This window comes from Lycorma delicatula, chromosome 1, assembly GCF_047948215.1.
Source record: "Lycorma delicatula isolate Av1 chromosome 1, ASM4794821v1, whole genome shotgun sequence".
NCBI classification, from domain to species: Eukaryota; Metazoa; Arthropoda; class Insecta; order Hemiptera; family Fulgoridae; genus Lycorma; species Lycorma delicatula.
In genome coordinates this window covers 178,214,712-178,230,530 of record NC_134455.1, presented here as the reverse complement: position 1 = coordinate 178,230,530, position 15,819 = coordinate 178,214,712, and the positions used below count along the sequence as shown (strand labels likewise).

The 15,819-nt window shown below is 27.7% G+C and overlaps 1 protein-coding gene across 1 annotated transcript in view; it reads right to left on the bottom strand.

The window, feature by feature from the left end:
• Window positions 1-14,730: 14,730 nt before the first annotated feature.
• LOC142317720 (uncharacterized) overlaps window positions 14,731-15,819 on the bottom strand; it is a 53,380-nt gene continuing 52,291 nt past the window's right edge. Inside the window, exon 6 of the mRNA XM_075354267.1 lies at window positions 14,731-15,034. Within this exon, the coding sequence (XP_075210382.1) occupies window positions 14,731-15,034 (304 nt within the window). The remainder of the gene's footprint in view (window positions 15,035-15,819) is intronic.

The window sequence follows — 15,819 nt, the reverse complement described above, 5'->3', positions numbered from 1 at the left end:
TAATTACTTATTAGACATTCCTGCTCTAGGTCTAGTCTAGTCTACTAATAACCAAACCTCACTACTTATTCCAATCACTCCAATTTGTTTCTCTTATCACCATCTTCTATGAAATTTACCTTTTCCCTTCACACTTTCCTTACACAGTTACTTCAGCTTGTATTATAGTTTACCTCTTGATCATCTTCTTTCCACTTTCTTAGTGAGTTTCATATTTTCCATCCTCCAACAACCAACTTAATTTACTGTTCTCAGGATTTTTTCCTATTCTGTTTACATTTAATTCATTCATTATATCTCATTGTTTCTTTATGTCCTTATTGTTTTTCCCGCTACTGATTTCAGAAATTTTATCTAAACCATGTCTATTGGTAAATAATAGATTATGTATATTTTCATTTATTCCGTCCATGGGATAGATCAATCTGATAATGAATGTATAATTTTTGTGAAAAATCTGTTTCCTTTCCCCCGTCTGCTTTGTGATCTTATGTCCCATTCTTTTATCTATTCCGTGTCTGTAAAAAATAAACTTTACACCGTCTTCAAATCTGTATTAAGTACTTATTCTTTAATTTAATAATATAATACTTGAACAATAACAAAACAATTAAAACAATGAACTGATTATTGAAGAATTAAGTTTTGCAAACAGTGATGTGAAGTCCCATAGCTGTACTTGTCTGAGAAAGAATAAACCAATTGAAATAAATAAATTGCAATTTATGAACAATAAGGATTTGAGGCCAAACATAGGAGAAATAGCAAAAAGAAACTCATATGTGGTCCAGGGAGTACTATTTAAGGGTTGACATTGTTAATGAATATTAAAGCGGTTGCAGATATACAGAAAAATTCATTGTGGTTAACTGCATTTCATTAAGTATAAAATGCAAGTAAGCATATTTAAGGAAACCTAGACTGGAATGTGAGGATCTAATCTGTATAAGAATCAGGTAACAATGATGAAAGGTTATGAAGAAAGGTATACTCTGATTTAGAAAGGAATAGACAAATTGTAACCTGTCCCTATTACTTTTCAACTTGATATATACACAACGTATCAGAAATATTTGAGGTAGAGCCAAATTCTTTTGGCTCAAAAAATTTAATTTCCTGAAATGAGAATGGAAAGAGTTTTCTTGAAAGAAAAGTTTCATTTCTTTTTTTAAGGAGAAGAAATAAAACTGCTAAGATTCACTGATGACATTGATCTTTTGGCAGAAATAAACATGAGCTAAAATAAATAAACTGGGTGGCAAAATTAGGAGAGAAATTCTTACATAAGAGCTAAACAAAGATACTGAAAGGAGAATTATAGGAAATTATAAGGGAAGGATAAAGGTGAACACTTAAAAAGGATGAGTGAAATACATTAATAATCAAAAATAGACAAATCCAAACAAGGGAAACGTTTATGTAGGAAATAACTCTATTAGTATCAAATATATAACTACGAGTTAGAAAAATACTCTCTGAAATATATGTGTGCAGTGTGATGAAGTTTGAGTACAGTGTACTTTACAGTAGATAAACTTGGAAGTAGGAAAAGGAAAAACACAGAGGTTTTTGAAATTTGGTGTTGGAGGAGGATAAAGAAAATTAAGTGGGTTGATAAAATACAAAATAAAAGTATCTTATCAATTATAGCAGAGAAGAGAATTTTGAACTAGAATGTTGGAAAATGATAAACCAGACAGACTGGTTGGCCATACACCGAATAAATAAATCCAGGATTAATTAATTTGATAATAGAGGGTAAGTAGAAAAACTGTGAAGGAAGACAAAAAGAATTTTTAATCTGACATCATAATGGTGGGGGGGGGGGCAGTGTAGATACTACTGTAACAAGAACGGTATAACGGAACTGAGTAACGGATTCCTACCAAATAAGAAGAAAGTAGTAGAAAATAATTTATATGGATTTGAATACTAGATCGTGGATGCCGGTGGTCTTTAGTGGTTGGTTTAACCACACATTTCAGGAGTGGTAGAACTGAGACTGTACAAGACCACTTCATTTACACTTATACATATCATCTTCTGAAGTAATACCTGAACGGTAATTCCCAGAGGCTAAACAGGAAAAAGAAAAAGTAGAAAATATAATAATGAGAAGAATCCAGAAAGGGGCTAAAATAAACCCTTTTAGTAAATGTAACAAGTCCGTTTTACAATCATCTTTTGTAATACTGTCCATTGATACACCTAAACAGATGTTGTCCGGTGAGAAGAGTTAGGGACCCAGGTTTGGAGTTTCATGAGAATATGTGAGGGCGGTTGATCGTTCTCACTCTCAACTGGGGTCTGGTCCTGCAGGTAAAGAAGTTAGGAGTATAAATACTACAGTGGAGAACAGTTGACAGTCAGTCTAAGCGAGACGTCTTGATGTTAGTCTCTGCGAGGAGAGAGTCTGTAGATGTGAGACTGCAAGAATAATTCGATAGTGGAGCTATTATGTGAGTTCGACGCGATTAAGGTGACATCACAAGTAATTCCAGTACAAGAAAACAAGAAATGGTTCGGTGAGTTACTGTGAGACTTTAAGTAAAAGAGATAATGTACCAAATTTCATTCATAAAATGTCAGGTTAAATTATTTGTAAACAGCAGAGGTATTTCCAGTGAAAGAACATTATACTTGTCTTATCTATTATACTATTGTTGTTAATGCAAGACTAGGGGTTAAAAGTGTTAAGAGTAGCAGTCATGCTAATGTCTTTTGTCAATGGGACTGAATTTTGCTTTTCATTATTTATCTACCTGTGAATAAATCCTGACAATTACTTTAAATTCTATTTTGTACGTAATCACTGTTTATTATTATTATTGTGGTTGTGATTACCATGATTATTATTTGTTTTATTATTGTCGTTTCTTTATTATTGATGTGGATGTGATTACTATTTTTATTATTTGTTTTGTTACTATTGTCATTATTATTATTATTATTATTATTATTATTATTGATTTGTCTTGTTTACTTATGTTTTTAAACCAATAATTGTAATTATATAAACATTTTCAATTGTCAATCTCTCAATATCCTGGATCGAGCCGCGAACACGCGACACTATGTTCAGATTTAAAGATTAGCACAGAATATAAAGGAACGGAGAATAAAGCAACAAAAACGGAGAAATTAAAAACAAAATCAAATGACTGTTGAATAAAAAAATATATATATAGTAATTTATAGCAGTGAAATATTTACAATAGCCACAGCGAGACTGTTAGCTAAAAGAAGTTAGCCAAAGAAATCAAACATTTTTTAGTTTTGTTGTTACAGGAGAATATTAATTATTGGACCAGTCTATAAAGAAATAAGAAATGAAGAGATTTTTAAAATTATCAGAGAATAGGGAAGTTTTATTATAGAATTTTATAGAAATAAGAATAAGTACGGGTCATAAATTAAGGCATCAATGGTTAGTTAATTTAATATTTAAAAGAAGTAAACTGGATAAAAAGTGTGATGATATTTTTATTTTTATCAGTATATAAAAAACCAAATATTAAATATTAAAAAAGTAAAGAGAAAAAATCATTACATAATATTAAATCAAATGATCCACTATCCCAAAATACCTGTACCGGTATTTAAAAGAAATAAAGAATAATTTATCAAATCGTGCAAAGCTATTGAAAAGAATTATGCTACTTAATCGGCTACTAAAACAGTTCCACATTAAGAGCTGTACATAAATTACACAAACGCAAATTTATGATTTTTTATTTTTTCCTCATACGAGATTCTATCAAATTTTAACAGATTTACCTCCGATTCTCGCCTTACATAATATTTAGCGCAAGATAAAATTAAAAAATAAGCAATAAAGAAATATTATTTTCAGAATCATTTGATTAATTAAGATTTGCAATAGTTTATTGTATTATATAAATATTTTTATTTTTAAATTATTTAATTTTGTATAATAAATTTTTCAAACATTTTTGAATGAAAGTATATGCGATAGGAAAAATATTTCTTGTACTATTTCGATGTGAACTTATTTTTAAATCGTGAAAATGGGAAATCCTTAATTAGCAAAAATATATTTTATTAAAAATTAATTCAGATGTTTTATTTGTTTTTAAACACAAACAAATCTTCATTTTTTAAATCCACATTAAGTATTAAGGCCATCGGCAAGCATTGCTATAGCTTTCGTAGTTTTAGAATTTTCGTAACTGGCAGGAATTGAATCTGAATCTGGGACCTCTGATATAGCATACTATACCATCTTACCATCTAGGGGTTCAAAAATTTAATTACTGCAGTTATATTTTATTTTTTAGGTTTACACACTTCTGTTATAAATTTAGAAATAATTATACTTGTTACCAAATCATTATCCACTTTTTTTTTTATAAAAAGTGAAGAGAAGGAAATGGTTTTTAAATTGATTTTTGGGTATTTTGATGTAAGAAATTTTTTTAAAAATTGTTAAGATCGATACTATAGATTCAACTCCCACATTTATGGTGAAATAGGATTTTCTTAAACTACTCTGCCCCTTCATGTGTATGTAATTAATGGACAGTTTCATAAAAACAATATATCTCTATGCAACAAAAGTTCAAGCTAGAACAAAATTAAATTGTTATGTAAGCATCTTGTACTACAAAATTTTGTTCAGCTTAATTTAAAAAAAAAAAGAAAAATTTATTTATCACAGAAACAAAAAATACAAAATTATGTTGTTTTTATTACTGACTAGATGTACATTTTAACTGCATGAAATTAATAATATCTTTGGTTTAACATTTGTAATATTAATAATAACCTTAAAATTACGATAAACTAACAATATATAATAAATTATAAAATATGCACTCGCATCATTGTCCATCAGTTTTTTATAATTACTATTATACACTTTCATATTGTTTTTAGAATAGTAAGTTTATTTCAATATCCACTGAATTCATTCACAGTATTTTGTATATACATATATAGATTATTTAAATTTAATCCACATTTTTACATAATTTGGTGTCACTTCCGATCACAGTATCTTAAAAATATAATGCATGTATTCAATCTTCTCATAGACTAGGTCAGGTTGTTCCAGCTTGTATTACCTTTATTAAAGCTATGTACGTTTCAAACTAAATAACTAATGCGAATGATGTTTATTATTGTTCCGTTATTAGAATATAAGTTTTCAAAGTGAATAATAAATACTCCACGTACTATAATCATGGTTTTAATAAATGCTTTGTTGTTCATTATCTGGTTGTGTATGATTCAGAGTGAGAAGGGAACTACCCTTAACCTCATAAATTTTGATTTCGTAGCTTTCCACCGATGCAGTACAACTGTATCATCGATTTTAAAATTCCAGTCCAGTTTTTAATTTGTTACTTACAGTTAAAACATATTATTCTCCGGAAGACTATACAATAAATCAAATCCTCTTCATATCAACATTAATTAAAAGTATAATTAGCTTATTGCGTCAGTCGATTTGTATTTATACCGAACTGCTAATAAAAAAATAGAAAGTTAATAAATTTAGAAATTTGGTTTATCATTTTTACAACTTAACATTATACATTTAATTCTACTGTGTGACAAAAACTTTGTAAAGCATTTTATTCCTTCTCATTTTCTAGTTACTTATTTAAAATGTTGCGTATTTTATATATTAATTTATGTTTATGTGTATGTGTAAGTATTTAAATAGAACGATTTCAAATTGCATAGTAATCTCTCGGGAAATGATTCTATAACCAATAAAAAATAAAAAAGGTTCATTATAAAATATAGGTTAGAAAACGGTTTGCTAGCCAGTTGCTCCCCCTGTGAAATTAAACCGTACTAAAATTCTTGGGGCACAAATCGAGGGGTAAATTTAGTACTTTCTTATGGTTTTTGATCTAAGAAACTGAATGAATCTGTCTCATTTAGATTTTAAGTAGAACGGGATAATAAATGAAAACGTTTTGTCGAAAAATACACTTTTTTAGGTCGGAATAAAATAATTTTGTTAATTTACCGATAAACAAGTAAAAATTTCTAGTGATTCATCATATAACTTAAGTAGTGAGCAGGTGCGCCATCATTGAAAAACCAAATCTGCCCTCTATCTGCAAGTGGAATATCTTCCAAGAGTTCCATTAGATTTATTTGCAAAACATGAAGAACCACTCTTCATTGAGCCTTGGCGGTAAGAAAAAAAGGCTATGAGATTATTACCAACAAGACCACACCACACATTAAGCGAAAAAAGTACTTGGAAATGATTTGCAGCAGTCTCATGGGGACTTCCTTCTGCCCAAGTGTTAGCGTTAAGATAATTGACAATGCCGTTTCTTGCAAAACAAAATTAATCAGTAAGTAGAATATTATTTAAGAAATCGGGATGATGTTTACATTTTCTAATTAACCATCGAACAGAATTTCATCCCTTTATCAAAATCAGGTGGTAATAGCTCGTACATGTGTTGTATGTAATGGGTATGTATAATAGTTGCGCTCCTGTAACGTTCGCCACCGCCACACACTTGGTGGTGGAACATGAAAGAGATGTGACAACCTTCTGGTGCTTGAGGTGAAAGATACTAGTACCGCATTCAATATTGTTTCTTCAGCGTTGACATTTCTCACAAAATGATCACGATTAGCATTGAATCGTTGTTGTTTAAGCATACCTGTTTCTCGAACTCGCCTCTCCAAAGCCTCAAATGTTTTACGATCCGGTTCTCTTCAGTCTGGATAATTCTCCGGTGTTCACGCACAGCAACCAAACCATTTTTATTTACTTTACCATACATTTTTAATAAAAGTTATTTACATCAATTTTCTCAAAATTAAATCCTCTACAAAGTTAACTAGAAATTTTTATTTGTTTATTAATAAATTAATAAAATTATTTTATTCCAAACCTAAAAAAGTGTATTTTCCGACAAAACGTTTTCGTTTATTCTTAAAACCTAAATGAGATAGCGGTCTACGAGCACTTTTATCAATCAATTTTTCATTCAATTTCTTAAATAAAAAATGAAAGAATAAAAAATTTACCCCTCAATTTGTACCCCAAGAATTTTAGTACGGTTTAATTTCACAGGGGGAGCAGGAAACAGGGCTAAATGTTTCGCGAGCCGAAACTCGCTAACGATCCGTTTTATGATCTTTTTTGTTATTTTTGGCTATAGAATCGTCTCCAGAGCGATTGCTGTGCAATTTGGAATCACTCTGTATGTATAATATATATTTTTCTAATTTAGCAATATAATTCAAGATGGTGCATACATTAAAATACCCTTTTTATTTGTATTTAAAAAAATGTTTAATTTAAAAAAAAATCTATTTAAAATGAAGATCTCTGTTAAAGAAGTCACAAAAAAAAATAGGTAAAACTAGATTATTTAGCAGAATCATTTTTTTCCTTTTTAGTAATTTTTAAATACATATATGTTTTTATTTATTGAACATCTTTCCTCTGATAATATTTTAAATGTCAATGAGCCACTAAAGTAGAGAGTGAGATAATTGGTTTACTTTCCTGTTATTTACCTTAATATGTTTATTAATGGATACATTTTTGTATATTATATTAACAAATCAGATTTAAGAAAAATTTGACTTTTTGTTGTGCAACAATTGTTAACAATGAAATCTATTTTAATTATGTCCAGGAGAATAGTAAGGTAATAAAACTGTCACACAAGATATTTTATTAAGTATTATATGTTTCATTTATTATATTTTTTACTTTATTTATTTTTTTGTATTATACAATTACTGGGTTACTTGTTAAACTCAATGGATTACATGTAAGTGTAATATTTGATTGAGTGAATAAATAAATAAAAAAATACAGTGACATATGTCAATAAATTTTAAGATTTGTTAAGCAAATCAGATTTTTCCCTTTCTGCTTCAGTGGTTCATTTATAATTTATTTAATTATATTCTAGCACAAAATACAATATTTATTCATCAATTGTATTACTTAATATTTGCTGCTTAATTGTTCTTAACAATTTGTGTCTTTTTATAATGATCACCATCTTAACTGGAGTTAGAACTGAGTTTTAATTGAAATAAGTTGTTTTCACTACTCTAATTAAAAACAAATTAATGTTTTTAATATTGTATATTATTGCAATTGTTTTCTGCTGAAGTGGTGGTCACCATGCAAGTGCTCACTATTTAATTTTATAATGTATATTTTATGTATTTGTGTGTGTGTGTATATATATATATATATATATATATATATATGATTACTAGAATGAGTCAGTTACTGGATTAAAATTTCAAAATGATGCTCAAGAATTATTAACAAAATGTAAAGATCTAGAACCTGACTTGAATTTTAACTGTAATCATCAACAGTTATAAAAGAGAAGCAAAAACAAATAAAAAAGAGATTACAAACCTTACAAAGCCCTACAAAACAATTATTTCTTGTACAGTATTTGTAAAATAAACTGAGCCTAGAAATTCAAATAAAATTATATAACTTCAATGTGAGCAGTTTGGTTAGAAAGCAAAGGTTAGTTTAGTTATCCACTCGGTTGTCTAATCCAAGTGGAAAGTTTGATAATATATGCATTTAAAAGGTTAGTAATATTAATATTAAGGTTAACTTTTATATAAGCTAACAAATCATTTGAACAGTATTAATATTGCAAATACACTAAATCTGACAAAAGTAATAAATTAAATGTGTTAATAAAAACTGGATCAAATCCTGTTATGTATTATAAAAATGTATATTCATATAATATATATGAAAAAACTGGATCAATTTCTTAATCACTGAAAGATAAGCAACATTAACAATAGTGCTATCTTTGACATCACTGTGGTAGGAATTACATCATACATCTGAAATGATCTTCTGTTTCCTTACTTCAATTTATTGTACTGCATTTATAAATATTATTGTATTTCTTTAAATTTATTTTTATCACATTCTGTCATGTGTTATCTAGAGTAGGTTTTTGAATTTATTATGTAAAACTTAATATTATTAACAGTAGTACATGTTATTATTTGTTCTTAATTATGTTTTGTTATTCATCATCATCATCATTATTAATATTATATACCATTTCTTCATGTGTACTATTTCAAGTTCCATAACCTAGAATATAAAAAGATTTTACACACCAATTATACAATAATATTTTACTGACAAAGTTTTCATTGTATTTAATGTAGTACCTATTTATCTTATTAATATAAGATAATTTTTTGAAATTGAGTAATACAGCAATTATTTATTTAAGAAAGTATTTGAAAAATATTTCTATTTACAGATAATAATCAGTAATTAATAACTCTTATAAAATTAGTTTTTTCTATGTTGGGATTACAATTGTTTCAAGAAAAAAGTTGATTTTGAAATACTAGTTTGATAATTTCTGTGAAAATTTAATAAATTTTTATTATCTACTTATTTTTACTGAACAATTCGTTTAAAAATATATTAATGTGCAACATTAAAAAATTATACTTAAGTCATACAGAATAATTTACGGTATTATTAAATTATTGCTGTAAAGAGAAAGTTATTATACAATATACTTGGTAAAAATTGACAACAAACAAAAGAACTTTCTCACAGATACATAGACATTGCATGTCAATTACCCACACATTATGAGTATGGATATTTTTTAGAAGTAAGAATTAAATCTATGGCCAAACTGCAGAGACTGGTGTAAATTAAAATTACCTAATTAGCTGTATAATTATAAAATACCACTGATCATTCAATCTGGCTACATTGCACATAATAAGTTAAATTAGTAGATTGTGCAATGATTGTAATATTTAAAAAAATATATTCAAAAATAACATCATAAATATTAACGGTGGATTAAAAATGACTGAGGTAAATTAAAATCTATAGTGAGTAGGTTTTGTCCATCATTCATTATTCATTTACCTATATTTTTTTATAAAAACCTGGAAATTTCAAAAAGGTGCAATCTTTAGTAAGGGTTTGTAAATTATGTTCAGGTAAATTTTATGTACTGTGTTTATCAGATGTTAAGCACATCATCAATCTCTAGTGTTTCTTAAGTATCAATTTCTTTGTATCATATAAATTATGTTGTTTTACAAACATAAATCTATGTTTGTTGAAGGGATTTATTTCATGAAAAAGATCTATGAAAAGTGTGAAAGAAGAATTTTAGTTGAAATTTCCTTAGTCTGAACTTTTCAACCGGTCAGTAATTTCTTATCAACTAATTTAATTCAATTCATAATATTTGTGAACTGAAATCATAAGGATATGGACAAGTTTGAAGTCATCCATACTGCTATCAACAGGAGTTCATGAGAACGTGAAATAGTGTTTAACTAGCTCAACTAGAAAATCTCTAGAAATTTATCATCGGAGACTGAACTACGTGAACTGCAATGGGTGTTATTTTCAGGATACAAAAAATTAAAAATTGCATACTTAACGCTTCAATATTGTCCACAAATTGAAAGAACAAGATAATGAAAGTTATTTACAGAATTGTGGTTGGTTTCAATCTTTTCTTGGTAAAAATGAGATTGAAGTGCTGCATTGTATTTATCTTATTTTTAAATCTTTATTTCAGCTAAATGGCTATGACAGTAGTCAAAATAGTTGACTATAGAGTAGTGAAAATCCTACACAATGTGCTATAAATCATTAATACATAATAGAATTTGTGTGCAGTCCCCTACTAGGGATGTTATAATTTTTTTACTTTTTTAAACTTGACTTATATTTAATTTGAAAAAAAAAAAATGTTTAGAGACCTACAGATCTTACACTTGTAGACCTTTTTCTCTGAGAATATTTAAAAAGTGAAATGTTCTACATATAACACATATTTCTACATATAACTTTTTGAGTAATTTAAAATAAGTGTTTTAATTTTCTTAGCCAAATATGTTGTTTTAAATTTACTTGTTCATTAAATTTATTTTCATTATTCTTTTTATGTGTACTTTCATTGAGTGTAAGAGATTTAAATTACGTTATTAACTTTTTAATACTAACATTTTTTCTTGTTCTTGATACTTGAAAACACATATTTATTTTATCTAACGTGATCAATATGTGCTTTTATAAAATTTATATTCTTGTAAACATTCTTGAAAAGGTTTTTTAAAATTTTTGTTTGTTATTACACATAATTTTATAGAATTTTTTTATATTTTATAAACATCTACTTTATTATAAATAGTTGAATTAGATTTATGATTTAATTCATTTATTTTTTTATATTTTGTTGATAGTTTTAAAAGAAATTTTATTACTTAAATGTTTTTTGGACATTTTATTAACATGTTTTGGAATTGAACATGTAATTTAAAGGAATAAAACGATTATTTTTAATTTCTTTTAATCTTATTTTTATCTAATGAGATGTGTGGGCATCAACTACTGTGATCATTTAGCCCAAATGGAAATTTGTAGTGTATGAAAAATGCCATGCCTGACCGTGATTTGAATCCAGGATCTCTGAGTGAAACGTGGAGATGCTACCACTTGCGCCACGGAGGAAAACTTGCAAAAGTTATTTTTAAGTTTAAATTATTACTTATTAATTTATCTCCTTTAGATTATAACCAGCTTCTCTTACTCTTACTGTGTACCTATCAGCTTTTGATATTGTGAAATTTAATTCTTTATTTAACTCAGCATATTAATGCAGCTTAGGGTTTCATTAATAATACTTTAGTAAGTTATTTTTTTGGTATGATTGTATATTTTGATTATTACTTATTGTTACTGGTAATACTGATTTTTAATGGATATTAATTTATTTTTAACTTTTATTATCGTGTTGATATTTCAAAACTAAAATGCTAATAAGTTATCAAAAATGGCTTCACAGAGATCTCTTTGGAAATATTAATATTAGAAGCAGTAAATGAAAACAACTTTAACAAAATTATTATACTCTGCTGCTAGTATGCAATTTGTTGTTACTTAATATTATCAAGTTGATGAAATATGAAATTAAGGTTTGTCTTATGACAAACTGAGAAGAGAATTGTTAGAAAAAACATAAAAAAACTTGTAAAAGAAAAAAGTAATTGTTATTGTTGAACAACTGTTGTTATTCTTTCTTAAACTAATAAAGTTATCAGAGGTTTTCTTAAGGTATCCAGCCAGATTAGTTGAATTACTTGTTGAGGATAAAACCTAATAAAGAAGATGAAAATTATGTACAGACTCTGGCAATTATAATCAAACTGTTCGTAAGAAAAAAGATTCTTGACAAAATGTCACAGGAAACTTTTATTTCAGTGACATGAAACACTTATAAATATTTCACTGTGTCTGGCTTGAACATTAGACAGCTAGACAGCTGGTTCCTGTTCACAGCAATGTACTGGTTCATTAAGCAGTAGTTTTCTGGAAATTTTGGCCTAAAGACTAGTATATGTGCTCAATCATTCTCTGTTCTCCAGATTTGCCGCTCTGTGATTATTAACTGTTCTCAAAATTTAGTAAATTTTAATTTTAATAAAGACATCTCTTTTTGATAATATTGAAAGCATTCAGTAAAATGTGACAACACCATAAAATGTTTGGCAGAGGTCAGTCACTCCAATTATAGCTAAATCACTGTTGATGCTAAAGGGTTTTTTTCTGAATAAAATGAAGGTAATATTCAATTATTTTTCTAATTAATCCCACAACATTTACCTTATTATTTGTCAGACTATGTAATTATAATATGAGTATGAATTGTGTTTAAGATACTACAGGATGTAGCAGATATTTGATGAAAAAATATTGGAACAGAATAGTAATTATGAACTTCTATCTGTAGGTGTATTAAAAATGCATGAAATAAGTGAAATGACTGATGGCAAAAGTTAGTGTTTTATATACAAAATAATAGCACTAATTCTACAACAAAAAAATTTGTTGCTCTTGAAAAGACATACAGTTACTGATCAAGCTTGGTACAATAGCCCAAGAATGTTCTTTATTTGTTACCACATTTTACCATTATAGTAAAAATTCACAATCTTGTAATAATAGATTGCATAATAGAAATTTTAAAATATATTTTAAAATTAAGTCCATGAGTTTGAAGTAGATATAAACAAAGCCACTCAGTAAAAATAATGGGCGATATTAGAACCAGTTAACCACAAATAATACTTTTGTTATCCTGAAATTAATGTTTGTGCTATTATTAATAAATATTATGAAAATTTGTAACAAATCTTTCACTTAGTAGTAGTGTAATATTTAGTTAATTTCGTTAAGTGTTATACATCATGATTCTACGTAAGATTAATTGACAGTTCATATTGATAAACTTACACAGCACACTTAAAATTATTAATATTTATCGGATGAAGTTTAATATATAGAACTGCCTTTTGTAGAAGATTAGCTTTTTTTCAGAAAAATTATTTTTCACTTGAATTTTGCATTTTTCACATGTCATGCTATAAAAAAAATTACATGATAAAAGTCACAAACTTTATTTGACCTGAGCTAGCTTTTGCTGTATAAATCAAATATTTTCTGCCACTGACAGCACTAGTGTAATGTCATTGGTGGAAATGTTTGTATTAGGTTTTGAAAGATCTTTTTTGTTTTAAAGTGTTGTAATTTGAACTGTGCTTATTTATTTAAAATATTATTTTTGTTTGTATGTATTTTTTCAATTGCTCAGGTGTGCCGAGTTGTTATTTCAGTGAAGATAGTTTATAAAAGTGGATTCATTGGAGGAGTAAACTATTTTTGTATTATGAAAAATTGCTCATAAATTAAAAAAAAGGCTACAATATCATATATAGAACCACAAATAATGCAGTTCAGATAAAAACAGTCAAGTTAGATTTATTTGAAGTTTATACATTTTCTGGTTTAACTGAACAACTTCTATGTAAGACAAATGGGGTTCAACACTTCACAATGTAAAAAATATAAAACGTATAGAAGAATTTCAATTCTTCGCTGGATCCAATTCATTGGAAAAATTTACAATGAGTAGATATCAGAAATAAATGAGAATTTTATGTATATGTGGACATACATGAACAACTTGAAATATACAGATGCACAAAAACATATAAAAGTTTTATGAATGAACAACTTGTACTGCACACACTTCTCAAACAAATCACATCACCAAAGATCCTTCAAAATCTAATTCGAACATCAGAACCACATCCAATGGTACGACAACTCTTGTTGCTCTAAGAGGCCATCTCTGAAGAAGACTAATTTATAGAATGAAATCTAACTCAAGCTAAAACGTTTTTGTTACTTTTATCTTAAATTAAAGTGTATTGACGTTAATCAAAAACTATTTTACAATTATTTCTTAAGGTAATTACTTAACTTGATTAGAAAATCCTGTATTAATAAGTGAACAATGTTCATCGGGTGTACTGTAATAATCTAACTTTAAATATTGGAAAAAAGCTTGGAATCTGTTACTCAGGTAATAAACAAAGTAGTGTTATTAGTACTTGTAAAGTTTATATAAAGCTTACATTAGAGTTTTTCTTGTTCACCGGTCATCATAGTAAAACTGTTGCTACTTCTTATAATGAGCTATTCTGTAAAAAATTTCATATATTATATTTTATACCGTGTAAATATTTATAGCTATCTACTTTAAACTTGAATGGACTGTATTGTGTAAAGCACCTTCTTTTAATAAAAAAAATACACTGATTGCAGTCATACATTGTATATCATTGATTGCACCAACAGTTGTGAGTGCAATAAATATTCCAATGAGGGTGTCATGCCGGTAATAATGTCAAGTTTGCTGCTGCAGCTGCAGCTCCATGGACTCTCATATGTCTATTTAAGTTACCGGATTGTGAAAAACGTAGAAGACACAATTTACACTGATATGGTTTTTCTCCGGAGTGTATCCTTAAATGCTTTGTCAGCGTTGACGAATCTGAAAACGCTTTCTTGCACAATCTGCACCTATATGGTCGTTCACCAGAGTGTGTTCTCATATGCGTTGTTACTGATGATGACTGTGAAAATCGACGAGCGCAGATTGGACAACGGAATGGTTTTTCTCCAGAGTGAGTTCTGAAAAGAAATATAAAGAGAAATTTTATTTTGCTCTATATCGGTTAAAATGTTATTCACACAGATGAAATATCTTTTACATAAATTTGCATATATTTATAAGCTACACTAAAGTACCTTTAACATTTCCATATCTCCTTTTTCTAGAGGCATTCCAAGAGGAGTGAAAATCTAACCTGAGTATCAGTGCACCATTTTGTATGTAAATAATTAAAAAAAAATTGTATCATTTGTTAAAAAAAACAAAAAACACTGAAGTACTAAGTTTACAATAAATTCATTATAAACAATAATGGTATATGTCCTTTCAAGGAGGATTTGGTAGGAAAAGTGTGATTCAGCTGAGCAAAAAATATCAGTAGGAAAATATATTAAATTTTTTTGGTTGTCTTCATTCACTATTCATTTCTATTCTGATATCACTTTGCTTTAGTTTGATAATACTCAATATTCATTTCTATTTTGCTGATCTTCAATTATTTGTTTTATATAATCCAATCTTTATCTTCTTTTAGAGTTTTTATTTTCTACACATCCCACTATTATCAGTTTCTTAAACTTGGATGCCTTAATTATGGAGTATTAATCTATTTTTTCTCTACAAGATTCTGCTGTCAATTTCTTTTCTCACCTTTTTGTCTTAAGACTTCTTCATTTTATGCTTTATCAACTTATGTAACTTCCAACACCACCTGTAGCACCACATTTCAAAGGCCTCTAATTATTTGCTTATGTTTTCTCTGTTGTCCATAAACTTTAATGTTTCTAATTTTTATAACCGTTAT